At 41.3% G+C, this 18320-nt stretch overlaps 1 protein-coding gene across 1 annotated transcript in view; it reads right to left on the bottom strand.

Annotated features, from left to right (window-relative positions):
- Positions 1 to 15107: 15107 nt before the first annotated feature.
- The window catches only part of EXOC2 (exocyst complex component 2), a 146050-nt gene continuing 142837 nt past the window's right edge, over positions 15108 to 18320 (bottom strand). The window contains exon 29 of the mRNA XM_054985162.1: positions 15108 to 16917. Coding sequence (XP_054841137.1) covers positions 16824 to 16917 — 94 coding nt within the window. The 3' untranslated portion in view covers positions 15108 to 16823. The remainder of the gene's footprint in view (positions 16918 to 18320) is intronic.

Genomic DNA, 18320 nt, shown 5'->3' with positions numbered 1-18320 from the left:
TTTCCCTCCTCTCACATAAAGATGAGCTGGGAGCCCACAATGATAACTAAGCCTCAAATTTAGGGTACATCATTACTGAGTCAGTTTTAACCAAAGTCTCATCTAGTCTGCTTTGCTCAACAACTTCCTCTGATCTCAGTCTCGTACGTTGGTGAGGGAACTATCAATTAACCATCAGAGATGAAACGTTAAAGAACATTTATATTACTTTGCATCACCCTAAAGATTGTCGTGTTGTGTGAACACTGCAACATGCATATTTACCATGTGATTACACAGACATGGTACACATGAACAAAACCCCTGAAAAAAATCCAGTGCTGTTTGTGTATACCAAAGCTGTACATTTATGTAAATATGCACATCACCTGTGTTTTAAAAAGGTAAAGGGAGTCCCCTGTGAAAGCACCAAGTCATTACTGACCCATAAGGGGACATTGCAGCACATTTTCTTGGCAGGCTTTTTATGGAGTGGTTTGCCATTGCCTTCCCCAGTCATCTACACCTGTGTTTACACATGGTGATTGTTGGTAGCATGTATTCCCATTATGGATGTTTGGTGGACTCCTGGTATGCATGGTTGTAACATATAAAAAGCCCTTATATGCCACAACTTATCCTGATATTAATGGAAGCAATTTTCAGAGGTAGCTCTGAGCCATGGCAATTTTACAACACAGAGAAGAAAGTCAACAGAATAAAAGTGACGTGCATAAATTGGTTCTGTTCGTGGAGAAAACCCTAGCAGGGAATCAAGATGTTGCAGTGCTGCGGAGGAACTTCTTGTACTTCAGAACCAAAGAGAATTCAGGCATTTTAACATTTATTTATTTATTTAGAATATTTTAATTTTTTGATTTTGCCAAACAGGTATCCAGGGTTTTTGAAAAATTCACCCCTGGGAAAAGGGCCTTTTAAAAGACGAAACACTACGAAAATTCATTACACCTTTACACAAAATTTAGTTTCCTTTTCTTTCTGTTTCAGTTTGTGGCAGGACTCTCCTGCTTGAATCATCTGTATTTCTTTGCTGAACACTGAATGTGGTCTCTGCTCTCTAAATGAGGTCAGGATAGTGTAGGAGGATAGATGGTCCTGTCCTTTAGGCAGGGGGTTGTACTATCTGGTCATTTCAGCTCTGTTCGTCGGCAAGGATGCAGTGCCATTGCCGGGAAAGGCGTGACATTTTAAAATGTGACATTTCAGATGAGTGTAAATCTGGCTGAGCTCACAAGGTGTTCTACCCTCCCTCCCATTTCTTAGGCTACAAGAGGAAAGGAGGTGAGGAAATGATAATTCACATACTTTAACCACAGTTACCTCTTCATGGTGAAATTAGTCCTTTCAAAGTTCCTAGCACGATCTAGACCACATGGAAAGATGGGTACCATGAAACTACTAAGAAATGAAAGCACCATAACATGTCTCAGTATGGGCAGACTACTCTGAGTCACTGGGGCTGTATGGCTACTTGAGCTCCCCTTTTCATTGCACCCTGCAACAATGTCATTTTTTTCCTTAGCTGAGAAAAATTTGTATTTTACATAAAACGTGAACATATCACAGCTTGGTCATGTGGTTACATCTTCAGGGTAAGGAAAATGCATATAGCACGGGGGTCCCACAATGTAAAAGGACTGGGTAATTCCCTTGACTGCAACCCCCTTATGAAAGGGGTTCAGGTAGCCAGCTCAAGGTTGACTCAGCCTTCTATCCTTCCGAGGTTGGTAAAAGGAGTACCCAGTTTCCTGGGGGTAAAGTGTAGATGACTGGGGAAGGCAAGGGCAAACCGCCCTGTAACAAAAAGTCTGCTAAGAAAATGTCATGATGCGACTTCCCCCCATGGGTCAGTAATGACTCGGTGCTTGCACAGGGGGACTATCTTTATCTTTACCTACCACATCACCATAATGCTACAAGGCTACTGAGGTTTTAGAAGCTGGGACTAACCCTAGAACAAGCCTTTACAGAGCCAAGCCGTTGGTGGCTTCTGAAATATTATTATTATTAAATTTAATTGTAGCATCTGCATGGGCTCTGCTTATAAGGATTGGCTATGTGCTATGTGTGTGCATGTGTGTGTTTTACACATACCTTTGAAATTACCAGGCCTGGAGCAAATGCCACCACTGGGAGGATGATTGCAACTCTTCTTTCAGAGGAAGTGAGTATCCTGATTCGGTGAAGCCTTGCCATTTCGGTGAACTTTCCCACATGTTCTTAGCGTGGTCCTATGATCCACTCTAGTCTATAATGATTCCACTCACAGAAACACTCTTCTTTCTGGGGTTTGGGTGAATTCATCACTCTTTGGTGAGAAATTGTTTTCCAGTTTGATGTTATATTAGCTACAGCATGAGGCAGTTGGCTGATAAACCACCAGGCCAATAATCCAGAAGGGTCCCTGCTGGGGAATGCAGCCAGAGCAAACATTGTTTCTATATTCTCAAACATGTCTATGAAGATAGCAGTCTTAAAGATTTGGGAAAGGGTTGTTTTTTCAGCAAACAGAACTCATGGCTTTGCTTGGACTGTTCCACTTTAGGTTATGGATGATGCAGGTCTGAATACTGCCCTCCTTGGCAAAACTGCCTGCGTACAGAAAAACAACATGCTAGGCTGAAACCATCTCCCCGTCATGCTGTGTACACTTCCACCCACCTGCAACCTGAAGTGACATAGTCCAGTCTAACTGTACCATCTCATTTCAGCTCTCTATTTGGCGTCTAAAGCCTGTTTCTAACGGTAGCAATCGTTTATGAGCTGAAGCCTGATAGCAACATCTGTTCAGTAGTTCTTTCCTTTCCTGGCACAGCTCTTTTGGCCACAGCCTTAAGCCTGATCCTATGTAAACAAACAAACAAACAAACAAACAAACAGACAAACACAAACAAACAAACAAACAAACAAACAAACAAACAAACAAACGGAATACTAAAACTACTATTACCAATAATAGTGATAAAAGAATCTCACTCCAGTCACAAACATTTCCTAGTTTTAGGCTGGATTACTAATAGGTAAGATGCCAGTGACCTGGTTATGTATGGGTCCTTATCTTGTAAAAAAAAAAAGAAAGGCCCTGATTAATATTTGTGAGCTCATTCTTCTCAAGTATAGGAGTAATCCATCTTTGTCTCTCCTCGCTGAAATTTGGGCATTCAATTACTAGGTGAGCCAAGTTTCCTATCTTCCCTGTATTACAGAAACATTTACGTTCTGAAAAGGGAATTTTCAAAAAGCAACCTTTCATTTCCGGAGTTAGTACAGCATTTAATCTAGCAGCCAAGAAAATATCTTGATATTGAGGTATTGTCATAGACTTTAAATATGCTAGTAGTATCTGGAGGTTCGAGTCCATTGTAGGCAAGAGAACAGCCCCTTCTTGCGCGCTTGTTTGTGCTTCTGAAATCTAGCAGCAATAACTGCTTTTTGACCCTTTGGAATGCGGCTTTCTCACTTCCTTCATAAAGTAGTAAAATTGGAGTAAAGCCTAATTGTTCCAGTCTCTGGTCAACCAGCCTCTTCCATTTACTCTGGAAGGGATCTTCTCTTAATCTAAAAAAGAGTTTAGATCTGTAGTTAAAGAGGATCTTGATTCAAAGTCTAAATGCATCCAGCCAAGCTAGTGATTCTAATGAAGAGATTGCAAATTCTTGGCGGATAGCTATACTGGATACACACTTTGGAAACCTGGTTGTTTTTCTCAGGAATGTTAATAAAAAGGAATCAATAGTCTCACATATACCTTCGACCCACATTCCGGCACCATAAAGTATCATTTGATTAATTTTACCCCAAAAGGTCTTCATAGCTACTGAGGAGTATTTCCCTCCTCCTATGTGAAAGAAACGTGTCAAGCTATTTAAATATGGTGTTATCTTGTAGGAGATGGATTGGAACTGATTTTTCCAAGATAGGTCTTGGGAGAATGTAATACCTAAATATCTAAATGTTGTTACTTGTTCAGTGTTGGTATCTTCCATCCTCCAGTCCTTTTTCTTCAGGTGGCATCCTCTAGCAAAGACAACTACTTTGGATTTCTCAGCATTTATACGTAGTTAAGCCTTCCTCAGCACAGTAGGAGTTAAAACTAGCCAGCATGCATTTCAGTCCTATCGATGTGCGAGATAGTAGAGAAACAGCATCAGCATAAACTAGGATTGAGAGATCCTGATTGTTGAGGGTGGGTGCATGGTGGGTAGGTCCTGGAACTGCTTTAATGATATTATTGATGCAAAGATTGAATAAATAGGGGGATAAAAGAGAACCTTGTTGGACACCTTTAGAGGTTGGGATGGGATCTGTAGTCTGGCCTTCAGGGCTGCATCTGATTTTCACTTCTGTGTCACAATACAATCTAGTCAATAGCCATAGTAAGTGCCTGCTGATCGTAGTTTCCTTTAGCTTTTGCCGTAGTCTAGTTCTAGATATGCTATCGAATGAAGAGCGTAAGTCCATGAAGGCTACATATAAATGATTATTTTCTGTACTGGTATACTTTTCAATCAAATAAGTCAAGACCAAGCACTGATTGACTGTAGAGCGTCCTTGGCGGAACCCACTTTGTTCTTCACTCAAAATTTCTGACTCCTCCATCCATTCTATCAATCTTATCCTTAAATAAGCTTCATATAGTTTCCCGATTACTGAGAAGAGGGTAATTGGGCGATAATTCTGTGGGTCCTGTCAATGTTAAGCTACTTGTTTAAGGAAAATAGGAGCTTCTCAGCAGAGTTCCCCTTTAAGAGAGAGCTGGTTTGGTGTAGTGGTTAAGGGCGGCAGGATTCTAACCTGGAGAACTGGGTTTGATTCTCTTCTACTTGAAGCCAGCTGGGTGACTTTGGGTCAGTCACAGCTCTCTCAGTCCCACCCACCTCACAGGGTGATTGTTGGAGGATCACAGAATTATAGGGTTGGAAGGTACCTCTACGGTCATCTAGTCCAACCCCCTGCACAATGCAGGAAATTCACAAATACTTACTCCCCCCCACAGTGACCCCTACTCCATGCCCATAAGATGGCAAAACACCGTCAGGATCTCTAGCCAAACTGGTCTGGGGAAAATTGCTACCTGACCTCAAGGTGGCGATCGGCCTTACCCTGGGCATTTAAGAAGGGGCTATGAGAACTAAGTGCTGATGTAACCCCTCCTTCCCTCCCTCTCATGATCTGCCTAGGTTCACAGAATAAGCATTGCTGTCAGATAGACATCTAGCCTCTGCTTAAAAACCTCCAAAGAAGGGAGAGCCCACCACCTCCCGAGGAAGCCTGTTCCACTGAGGAACCGCTTTAACTGTCAGGATGTTCTTCTTAACGTTTAACCAAAAACTCTTTTGATTTAATTTCATCCCTTTGGTTATGGTCCAACCTTTTGGGATAGCGGAAAACAACTCTGTGCTATCCTCTATATGACAGCCCTTCAAGTACTTGAAGATGGTTATCATATCACCTCAGTCGTCTCCTCTCAAAGCTAAACATACTGAGCTCCTTCAACCTTTCCTCATAGGACTTGGTCTCCAGACCCCTCACCATCTTCGTTGCCCTCCTCTGAACACACTCCAGCTTGTCTATAGCCTTCTGAAATTATGGTGCCCAAAACTGAACACAATACTTTAGGTGAGGTCTAACCAGAGCAGAGTGGTACCATCACTTTGAGTGGTCTGGACACTATGCTTCTGTTGATACAGCCCAAAATTGCATTTGCCTTTTTAGCTACCACATCACTGCTGACTCATGTTCAGTGTATGGTCTACTAAGACCCCTAGATCCTTTTCGCACATGCTACTGTCAAGACAAGTCTCCCCATCCTATAATTATGCATTTGATTTTTCCTACCTAAATGCAGAACTTTGCATTTATTTCTGTTGAAATTCATTTTATTTGTTTTAACCTAGTTTTACAGCCTGTCAAGATCATCCTGTATCTTGACTCTGTCTTCTATTGTATTTGCTACCCCTCCCAATTTAGTATGATCTGCAAATTTAATAAGCATTCCCTCTATTCCTTCATCCAAATCATTTATAAAAATGTTCAACAGAATAGGTCCCAGGACCGATCGCTGAGGCATTCCAGGCCACTCTTCTCCAAGAGGATGAGGAGCCATTAACAAGCACTCTTTGGGTGCGATCTGTCAACCAATTACAGATCCACCTAACAGTAATAAGATCCAAACCACATTTTACCAATTTGTCAACAAGGCTATTATGTGGAACCTTATCAAAAGCCTTACTGAAATCGAGAAAAACTATGTCTACAGTATTCCTCTGATCCAGCAAGGTAGTAACTTTCTCAAAAAAAGAGATAAGGTTAGTCCAACATGACTTGTTCTTGAGAAACCCATGCTGGCTCTTAGTAACCACAGCCATCCTTTCTAAATGCTCAAGGACTGACTGATGATTTGTTCTAAAACTTTTCCAGGATAATAATAACATACTTTGTAAACCACTCTGAGTGGGCATTTAGTTGTCCTGAAGGGCAGTATATAAATTGAATGTTGTTGTTATTATTATTAATAATAATAATTGGTCAAAGACTAACCATCCATTAAAACAATGAGATCTCTCTTTTTGCTAAACCCACAGCTCTCCCTTCCCTAGCCAGAAAAGATCACTATCAGTTTCCCGTCTTAGTTTTTGGTGATGTGTTTTAAGTTACAAAACTGAAAGCCAGATTTCCTTAAAGATTTAGCGGTTGGTTGAAGCATTAACATCTGCACCAAGTACAAGGTAGAAGGAAATGCAAAAATGAGCCTCTTGAAGGTAGGAGGAAATGCCAAAGTGCCTCCCTTCAGCTAGGAGGCAGGGTAGGTAGCCTTCAGGGTTGTGGGCCTTCCCCAGTTCTTCTCTTGACTACTATTAAGACCCACACAGCCTGAAAGTGAGCCGAGTTCACTCAGCTGTGGCAGCACTAGGAACCAACGTACTCTTGCCGCATGTTGATTATCTTTTCCAATCAAGTGCCAAATTTTCATTACTCTGGGACTCCTCACACCCTTGGAACTTAGGTGGGGAGCTGTTCGACACGTGTCTTCTGTTCCTCATCCTGTTAGGCTGCTTTATGGCAAGAGTGCCCTGGCTCATGAGGTGCCCACCACTGGGGAAGTCAGAACATAACGACTGAACTTTCTGATTCCCTTTATCCAATGCAAATGGCTTGAAAAACATTGGTGTGGGTAATCAGACAATTGCCCATTTATGGGCCAGACCAACAACATTCATATTAAACCCAGTGTGTGTCAAAAGGGAATTTGTTTTTTAAAAAAACCTTTCGGTGCATTTCAAATATTCTGGAGGTGTTTTACAGCAATTCTTTAATATAAAGAGAAGGGTTCTTAGAACAACTTTTTATGCTGAAGTAACTTTCGTAGAAATTGTATCAGAATGCTTCTGAGCTGTGAATTCTTGAGGGATATTAGGGACAGTCCACTTAGTCATTGGCCGAAAGGTTCAAAAAGTTTTCTAACCACATTAAAAACACTTTCAGGAGATCCCACAGGGTTGGGGAGCTTTCAGTTTTTGTACTCCATAACCTCTTCCTTGCCCTCCATAGAGCTTTCCCATGTGAATGGCACATTATAGACCTGAAGCCATACTCCTTTTCTTTTTAGTATGCAGGTGGCCTGTTCAAAAATGAAACTCTTCTAAATACCCCTTTAAGAAGTATATCATGTGGTTTGCTTTTATGATACTTCAGAGAAGACAAATATGACTAATATGTCCCCAACCCAGCTATTTGTGAGCCAAATAATGTTAAAGGGTCTAGCTACCTGCATTCAGCCTTCTTTTGCCATTTTCCATTATTAAATATAATCATCAGGATTATTTTTAAAAGTTTCTGATTTGGTGCCAAAAACATACCTATCTTTTCAAAGTGAAAACAGAGGCTAAACCAGGTTAACTTTAATATTCACGTTTTCAGAAATTTCAGTTTGGGTAGGGTACCCAGAACATGCTGCTAGAGATCCCAGGAAACTACGCTCTCCAGAATTCACCCAGACGGCAGGCATAACCAAAGAGGAGAGACACGATAGCGAAGCCAATCTAAACACACTGTAAAAATGCGCATTGACTAGATGTTCAATATTTTTTGACTTCTTAGCATATAAGTTTTTAATTGGTGGGCCATGCACTCACCCGGAGTGGGCTGTGCACTAATGGGAAGGATGGTATGAAAAGAGGTGGTCATGTCCAAAAGAAAACAGAGATCCTTTAGGTTTAAGTAGTCATATAGAAGTAAGAAATTTGGCAGATACAACTTTTCATGAAGGGTGAGAATGATTGTTTTTTGTACATGTATAAAGGTACAATAATCCTGCCCTTTTATATGTAAGTCATCCCTAAGCAGGAGGCCTCAAATATAAAAAATCTTTAAAAAATTAGAGGGTTCCATTGGGCTAATTGATAGATTCTTTGAACAGGCTGAGGACTACTGGCTTAGAACATTGAAGATAAGATGTGTGTGTAAGGGAAAAAAAGATTTGATTTTTTCTGGGTCAATGGGATGCAGTAACTTATAAATATGGTAACATGACATCTGTAATGTAGCCAGCATGTGCTAGCATATTGTGTGCAGGTCTTAGTATTATTGTCATGACTTATATATACAAATTTCCAGGGTTTTTTTTCTGGGAAAAGAGGTGGTGGAACTCAGTGGGTTGCCCACGGAGAAAATGGTCCCATGGCTGGTGGCCCTGTCCCCTGATCTCCAGACAGAGGGGAGCTTAGATTGCCTTCCTGCCCTTTGTCTGGAGATTAGGGGGCGGGGCCACCAGCCATGGGACCATTTTCAAGAGGTTCTGGAACTCTGTTCCACCGCGTTCCAGCTGGAAAAAAGCCCTGCAAATTTCTGCATCAGCTAATTTAGTTCTAAAGAGTAACTCCCAGTCTCCATGCTGCAGGAGAGGTAGAATACAGATATTCTTTGTTTGAACCACATTTTAATTTCTGAATTGCTCCTACTCTCTGCTTAAAGGTGTGCCATCTGTTTGGATGCTGCATGCCACAGTGAACTTTCCAGCACAAAGCAAAACAAACCTGCACGTGCTTCACATATAAGAAAACCAAACCAGAGACCAAGGTTGCTTTTTCATGTTCATTCTTTTCCCAGACTGAAAAACACCACAAAGAAAAGCAAGTGGTCTCAGCCCATGATGCTCTTTAGAAAGTATCTGCTCCCAGCAGCAGCATAACAGTGGATGAAAACCGAATCTATGCTAACAGCCTATCATGGTTGGCCACTGGGGCTCCAGTTTGCAATCATGCCCAGTCATAGATCTAAGAGATCCCTACAGAGATTCAGCCCGTTCAGAGAGATCCACTAATGTGTTAAAATGAAAACACAGGGTCTAAAGTAAACAGAGAACAGCAGTGCAATGATGCCCCAATTTAAACCCTTTAAAAAACAGAAATGAAAATGCCGTCTTGCCAATGATATCATCAGGTGTGCTGAACTAGGTCTGCAATTATCTATTTGAAAACTGGCAGAAAACAATTCCTGTTAAGGCAGTGTAAAAAATTTACCTCTCCTTAAAAAGAATGATCAGTCAGAATGAAGACCACTTGGGGGGAATTTGAGAGTCATGGCCAGTACGTTAATTAGTAACTAGTGATAACATTCCTAGATGATGAAGTATGATATGTGATGTATCAACACTTTTTTTTTTACAGAATGAAGAAAACTCATTCCTGATCTAATCAAGAAGAGGGCTAGGGTATTATAAGACATAAATTGGTCTAATTCATGTTGATTCATCATGAATTACTATAGAAAAACAGTTATATGAATCTACTTTGAGTTGGGGAAAGGAGGAAGGGAGAGGAATTCTAATGGTTACATTTCAGATTAGAAAAGTAGTCAATTTCTTGTCTGTGTTAAATCTACACAGCATAAGGAGAATGTGAACATTTGTTTTTATTGCCAGAATACAGTCTTAAACAAGCACACAGGCAAGCATGTAACTGTTTAATCTATTTTAAAAAGTTGTTGTTTACTACTAAGTAAAGAACATACAGAACTTCAATACAACATTGCTCTCCTATTACAATCCAGTCATATTATCAATCAATATACCTAACTCTTAACATGGCCAAATCTGCGGATACTTAAATTCAGAAACTGGAGCCTTGAACATACAAGACAGATCTTCCTAAAAAGCTGAAAAATGACTCAGGTTTGCAAATAAATAAATAAAATCTGAAATCTAAAAAAAGTAAAAAGGTAAACCCCACCAAAATAATAGAAGCAGCACTTGTAGCTTTAAGAAATGAATGCCGTGTGGTTATTCCTAGGAAACTACAAAAGTATTGCCAGTCTTCAAGCCTTGGTTTCTATCAGTAAAAGAAATAGAAAGTAAAAGAGAAAGGACCCTCTGAAGGGCTGTTTTGGCCTTGAGGTCAACAGGGCCAGATCTGGCAGCCACAACCAGGTGAGTTCCTGCTACCCAACTTGCACAACTCATCCAGGTCCAGCTGCTTGCTACTGTTCCACAGCAACCACCCCACAAAAGCCAGTGAGGTATAGTGGTTAGAGGCTTTACAATAGGATCTGGGAAACCCAGGTTCAAATCACCACTATGCTATGGAAACTTGCTGGGTAACCTTGGGTCAGTTACACACTCAGCCTAACCTACCTTGCAGTGTTGTTTTGGGGATAAAATGGAGATCAAGAAAATTATGTAAGCCACTTTGGGTCCCCACTGGAGGGAAAAGTACAGTATAAATGAAATAAATAAATAATCAAACTGGGAGCCCTTGGAATAGTTACACATTCTCATCCAAACTTAGCTCACAGGACCTGGCAACTGGCACTGTACAACTAGCCCATAGTTTCCTTCCCTTCTGCTGGCAGGTAGATGCTGCCAGGAGGAGGGAGAGTAGTATATGGAGAGCAGAAAAAATATACATTGACTGGTGGGTGGAAAGGAAAGAATGAAGTAGGAAAAGGGGAGAGGTTATCAGGGTTTTCAGGGAAGGGAAAGAAAAAATAGTGGGAGAGGGGAAAATGAGATGCCTCCTGCAAGTCCTTGCAGGTTCCTTGTTATATCTAAATTTGAACATGGATCTAGATGTGGATTGTTAAACCTACAGATTGGGGCCATGTATAGAGGAGTGAAATCTTACTACACTTGGGGAACTCCCAAGTTTGCACAAAAATCTGTGGGGCGGGGGGAGAATAAAAACGTTCTAAAATGCTTTCTCACAGGAATTCCTTTCAGGATCTTGGCAGGCATTTATGGTTAACTAGGAAGCTCTGATAAACATCAATACTGGAGGTGAATTGTGGAAAGGAGGAGAGTGGGCAGGCAGAAAGAAGATGGGGTAAGCAAAAAATGGGGACTGGATGGAGTCAAGAAAGCAAGAAAAACAGAAAAGCTGCGAGGGGAAGGAAGGATGGATGGGAGGGAACATGGCAGATGGGATGAGTCAGATAGATGGGAGGGAAGCTATCAGGAAAAGGAGCAAGGCTATGGGGGCTGTGACAGGGAGGGAAAATAGAGATAAGTTGGGGATGATGATCAGCTGGGGGGAAATGTGGTTCTACTCATGAATCCTCATGGGTCTCCCAATTGTTAACTCCCAATTGTGAGAATTATAATATAAGGACAGTGTGTGTGGAATCCTCTTTCAGGGAAGAGGGTGGACTTAATGACCTTATGCCCCACTTGCAGCATTGTGATTCATAACATTTGACAAGATGAGTAAATATAGCATTATTTTCAGACTTTCAGATCCTTAAGAATACATTGGTACTAAATTGCTTCCCATAACTACAACTGCTAGGTTTTCCAGTAAACTGTAAACAAAATTTTTATAATTATAAACCATCACCTGCAAGCTGGAAGACACAATTATCTTACCACATAACTGTTGCAGAAGGTCTACCGTTGTGGGGGGAAAAGGTCAATTTTTGTCCTATTAATCCTTGGCCATTAGAGTCCATACATGAAGTATAGCAAGGTTTTCAAAGCCAATTCTGTATGTCCTTAAATAAAAACATGCTACCACATCCCAAGTCGTCAAAGCAATACATATTCATATTGTAGCAGGGATAGGAAACTTTTTCACATACTATCTGGACCATTTTTCCAGACAGCAATGGCAATCTGAATGGCATATTTTAACACGAAGCCCAGGAATACATTACTGGGGTAGGTGTGATTCCCAGTAGCAGGAGTCCTTGTTGCACAATTGTTTGTAGAACAGAATCACATGAGGTTGCCAGGATCAATCAAGTACTATAAACAGCAGTATCAGTAGCCCAGATGGCAAGTGCCGGCAGTATTCACGAGCTTTTGTCTACCAGATGTTACCAGAATGACATGGAATTCAGGCACAGGGAAGCATCATCCATGCTGGTTTAGTAATGGATCAACTGGGCATAGGTTGGTTAGACTCATGTACTGTATTCAGTTATTTGATCCAATGCATCATGGCTGGGCTTTGAGGGCAAAGAGGTGTGTGGCTGCAAAACATGATGCGTCTGAAGTATGGAAAGCGAAAGGATGCAGGTTGTAAATTTTAGAAGTGACGTTACTGGGTGCTAAAGACTGGTTAGCAGACAATATCTAGCACAACAACTATCTACCTGTCTTGTGCATTTTTATCCTGCTCTTTTTTCAAAGAACTCAGAGTGGCATAGACTGTTTTTTAGTCCCTGTTTTACCTTCACAAAAATGCAGCAAGTAAGGCAAGGCTGAAATCAAGGTCACTCAGCAAGCTTCATAGCCAAATGGGCATCTGAACCCAGATCTCCCAAACCCTGGTCTGACATTTTAAATACAGTGGCGACATACTTCCTATACCTGTTTCATAACCACCATCAATAGTTCTGCATTACAGATATGGCCAATAGCACACTCCTACTGGGCCTACCTTTTCCCCAGGTTGCTTCTGTCTAAACTTTTGTTACCGAGGAACCCAATTCTCTGAAATTCCACCAGTATCAGAGCCTTTAAACTTTTTCTGTGTGCTCTTGTGCCATTCTCATTCATTTCAAAGGAGCTCGTACAGAAGAAGTCCCTAATGACAGCATCCAAAGGTCCTTTATGGATAATGTGCACAGCACAGTTTGATCAACTATAGAGCGCCAGGGGAATGAAGTACATTGGTCAAATTTTTGAGATCATAAGCCATCCGTACTCTGGAAAAGAGGCTACTGTTACAACAGATTCAGAATATGGGGAAACAGAATGGTTTCCAATGGCAAAGGTGTCAGACAAGGATGCATACTATCTCCCCACCTGTTCAACCTCTATGCAGAGTATATCATAAGGAAAGCTGGATTAGATCTAGAAGAAGGTGGAGTGAAAATTGGTGGAAGGAACATTAACAATCTGAGATATGCAGATGATACCACATTACTGGCAGAAAATAGTGAAGACTTGAAACAACTACTGATGAAGGTTAAAGGAAAAAGTGCCAAAGCAGAATTACAGCTGAATATCAAGAAGACAAAAGTAATGATACTGAAGAATTACACAATTTTAAAGCTGACAATGAGGACATTAAAATTGTTCATTTTTTTTTCCCCTTGGCTCAATATCGACCGGGAGACTGCAACCAAGAAACCAGAAGAAGACTGAGACTTGGAAGAGCAGCTGTGAGGGAACTAGAAAAGATCCTTAAAGATAAAGATGTCTCTCTGGGTACCAAGGTCAAGATTAGACATGGGCACGATCTGAATTACGATTTCAAAAAAACCCTGATTTTGGTGTTTGCGCCATTGTGACTCAGCTAATCGGTTCCGTCCACGGCAACCGATCCAGCAGTCGGGGGTTTGCTTGTTCGGGACTTGATCGGATATATCAGTTTCTGTTCGGAATTGCAGACACTCTGGCGCCAGTAATTTATTCCCGGGGCAACGGAGCCAGAGGAATGAGCTGTGTTTGCCCTTCTTCTGTCGCCCTCGAAACATGAACGGAAGCCCAGCTTTCCTCGATTAGCAGGCTTCCTTCCAACCACGGAGCAGCAACCCAGGGGAGAGAGGGGGAAGGGGGTGTTCTGAAGCCATGGGCACAAAGGAAAGGCAAAAGGCAGTGCGGGAGGCTGGGAGGCCGCCCGCACCGTTCATCTTTCCCCAGGACAAGGGGCGCGTGGGCAAGCTGGCCACCCCTTGTCTTGCGGGGCAGGTGAACGGCGCGGGCAGCCGCCGAGCCACTCACGCTGCCGCCAGCTCCGCAGCGCACCGGGACAGCTGGCTTGCTGCGTGGGAGGGGGGGCGACCCAGGCGCACGTGCAAGAGCCTGACTACGGTTGCCCTGGGCACTGGCAACCATAGATCCATCCCTGGGAATGTCCCCTCCCTGAGGGGAGGCGGCTCATTGTTGGGTTAAAAACTCCCCCCCCACTCTGTGTGTGTGTGTGTGTGTGTGTGTGAATGTCCCCTCCCTCCCCACTGCCCGCCGGGCCAGGCGGCCGCTGCCACCAACCACCGTTCCTATATCGCTGGAAACAGTGGGGCGCCCTCCCGCTTTGACCTTCCCGATTCCGGATCGGAAATGGGACTTGATCGGATCGGTGGCCTGGGTTCGGCAGCGGCCCGGATCCACGAATGGCTTAATTGGTATTTTTTTTTGGATCGTGCCCATCTCTAGTCAAGATAATCCAAACTATGATATTCCCCATTACTATGTATGGATGTGAGAATTGGACAATAAAGAAAGCTAACAGGAAGAAAATGTGGTGTGGGTGGAGATTTTTGCAGCTACCATGCACAGCCATAAAGACAAATAAGTGTATACTATATCAGATCAAGTCTGAATTCTTCCTAGAAGCTAAAATGGCAAAACGAAGGCTATAGTACTTTGGTCACATCATGAGAAGACAAGACTCTCTGGAAAAGTCAATAATATTAGGAAAACTTGAAGGAAAAGACCCAAAGGAAGATGGCTGGACTCAATAAAAGAAGCCATGTTCTCCAGTTTTCAAGAGCTGAGCGAGGCTGTTAATGATAGGATGTTTTGGAGGTCTTTCATTCATAGCGTCACCATAGGTCGGACGTGATTTGACAACACATAACACACATAAACCATCCAAATTCAAAAAGTTATTCATAATAAAGATGGCTTTTATGTTTGTCAAATGAAGACCACCAAAACCAAAAGAAAACCATGATCATACCACTTTATTATCACAAAAACCACCACAAAATGGTATTGTCTGCAATGTGATACATTTTGCAATTACAGATATAAGTATTTAGGACTAGGCAAATTAACAGGAAATTCACCTTTATGATACCTTAATAAACAGATGACTATAATCATGTCCATTCATTTGTAAAGTTTTCTTTATTAACAGATATTACTAAATTGTCAAACTGTTTTTCGTAAATTAAAGACCCCCCCTCACCATGTGTTATTAAATTTTGCCTGTTCTGTACAAGAATTTATGGCTGGCAATTAAAAAGCTTATCAAATTTATATTACTATATGAGAACCTTGTCCCAGATACTTTTAAAGTGGAAAATATGACCATACCTTTAAGCCTATTAAGAGTAAGGCATTACTGAATCTAATCTGGATAAACTGGCTTGCATCTGGAAAATGGGTGTCTTGTGCATCTTACAATACCCCCAAGAGTTCTTCCCTAATTCTTCCAGATGGGCCGTTTTCACACTGCTTACCTTCCCTCGGAACGACCCAGAACATCGCGCAAAAACCGCGGAAGATCGCGTTTTCTAGCCCGAGATTTGCACAATGTTGCGCAAATAAACACGATCTTCCACGTTTTTTGTGCGATGTTCCGGGTCGTTCTGAGGGAAAGTAAGCAGTGTGAAAACGGCCATGGTGCTGTTCCTACATTTGAAATCTGGAGGCGATATTAACTATTAAGAACTCTTGGAAAGAAACCCACTGGAAACAAAACGGCAACAAGAGCACATGTTTAGCATATATGTTGACTTTTAAAAACCCTGGCATCTAAATGTATGAGAATTCAAGTTTAAAGATTATGACAATGAATGATCTAAGAAATTTTCATTACATCTGCAATAAGCAATGAGTACATGCATCTGAGCACGAAAATTCCTGAAGGGTAACATGTCCCTTTCAGTAGAAGATGAGGAAATTAAAGATCTGTTTCTGGAGTGCTGCCTGTATCTTGTTGCTTGGAAAACATAGTGAGTGTATATGTTATCCTTCCTACGCAATTCTAACATATCAAATCCCATTTATTTTTATTGGATAGTGGTTCTTCTATTGACCGTCTGACAGAGTATTGTTGGGATGCAACAAGCGGTTTGAATGAGAGAGATCAATACACAGGCTTCACCTAGCAAACAGTGTATCCAAATCTGCTGGACACATCCACAGGTGACTAAAACTTTACTGCAGTTATTCATGAAATCTCTTGGAAAGCCAAACTGTCTATAGGGTGAGGACTATTTACTTTACCACATTTCTATATCTGATCATAAAGAAAGAAGTAGGAGAGCAGTAAAATTCTCCTCATCACTTGGGTAGACAATACAGATGACATATACCAAACAATTAGGAACACGCTGCGGCAAATTACCACTTGGAAAATGGTTATTAGGCAACTTTTGTGACACAATTTCAAATCAGAAATCTGTGTTTCAACATGTGAGCATGAGACTGGAAATTGGTCTTCTAGCAATAAGGAGTGATATGCTTAGAGGTAAGCAAGACATTTTACTCTGGAATTCTGCTTACTTATTCCAAGAGGCCGTTCACACGATTATTGTTTGCCTGGTGGTGAGCTAAACAGTGGTAAAACACAAGGGCTTGTGTAGAACAAATGTACATATCTGGAGTGACAGGATTTGATGAGACCATTTCCTAACAGAGATGTTTTAGTATTGCCTTATGTCTTCACCATGGTTGAAGAAGCCACCTGAAAACAGGTGAGCTGCAGCTGCATGCTGCTCTTGAACGTGTTTAGCAGCTCCTCCAGTAACCTGTAAAAAAGGAGAGTGCTTTCAAGATCTTGACTGATTTAAAGAGTTATTATTTTGGGCAAGTAAAAAAACCAACACACTTTGAATATTGGGGAAAGGTGTTGAGCTGTAAATGTTTGTGTTATTCCCATCAAGATATGATACATGGAGACGCAAAGATATTAAGTGTGCATAATGCAATCCTATACCCACTAATTAGGGATACCATTTTAATTTTTCGGAGGAGGAAAGGAAAATAAGTTTCAGGGTACTTTATAGCAAGATTCAACAACCAGCTCTTTGAAGCAATCAGAATAAAGTAGCAGCGTATTTTCATAATAAAATATGAAATTTGCTTAATTTAATAGTATCTGTTGTGATTATTTCAAAATATGGAGATGTTTGTTCTCTCTCTATGGTCTAAAACATGGAGAGGACAAGATTAGATTACATAATTTTAATTATCATTACTTTTTTTCCATCCCACCAATTAGCTCAACTTTAGTTAACAGCTTATTCCTAAAGAACATGTGGCACAACCAGAAATGGAATTCTTGTCTTTTAAATTTGAGTTCAGTTCCTCTTTCTTTCCTTTGAAACTCTATTGTTTACTCAATGGACAGACCAAAGATTCACCCTTTTATATCTGCTAAATTTGCTCATGTTAAACATTCTCAGATTGGCAGGTAGTACCTCTGTCAAAGCCAAACTGGAAGATGGGCCCTTAGATGGTTACATGCAATTTTTATGCAAGAGTCATTAAGGGGCAAAGAAAAGTGGAACCCTCAAAAACGCCTGGAAAGAAAATAGACGAGACCACATAATTTTACACACAAAAAACCACTGAGTTAGTCTTTATGCAACCACTACCAATTTCCTCTTGAAAAAAATGTAGTATTTAATAGCTGCTATAAATTCCACAGCTGAATAATTTTTGCCAGGGCCGGCAAATAGAGACATAAACATGTCAGTATCTACTTCCTCAATAACACCCTCCAGGAATGAGTACTACTACAGCAACCACACACAGTCAATATTTAATAAGTCAATATTAAATATAATATGTCACTGGCAACAGGAACAGGTCTAAATCATTCCATAAATTTGAATTCATTATTTGAAATGCTGTAATGAAGTGTGTGGCCAGCCTGCAGATGCAGCAGCAGTGTAATATCTGGGCAAATAACAAGGGGTAACAAACTCAGCGTGCAGCCATTGGAGCCTTCACGCTTTTATTCTGGGAAAAAGTTTTCTTGGATGCCAACTGCTGCACAGAATTCAGTGCTGCGGTGGTTGGAAGCAACCCAAGTTCCGAAATCCCATCTGGAAATCTGTTTCCTGAACTCCAACATCAAAAAGCACAGCCTGCCTCCCTGTATGGATTAGGCACAGTAGACAAATCAACAAATACAGGCTTGAGTGCC

The sequence above is a fragment of the Eublepharis macularius genome, chromosome 7, assembly GCF_028583425.1.
Source record: "Eublepharis macularius isolate TG4126 chromosome 7, MPM_Emac_v1.0, whole genome shotgun sequence".
NCBI lineage: Eukaryota > Metazoa > Chordata > Lepidosauria > Squamata > Eublepharidae > Eublepharis > Eublepharis macularius.
This window is presented reverse-complemented; position numbering and strand designations above follow the sequence as displayed.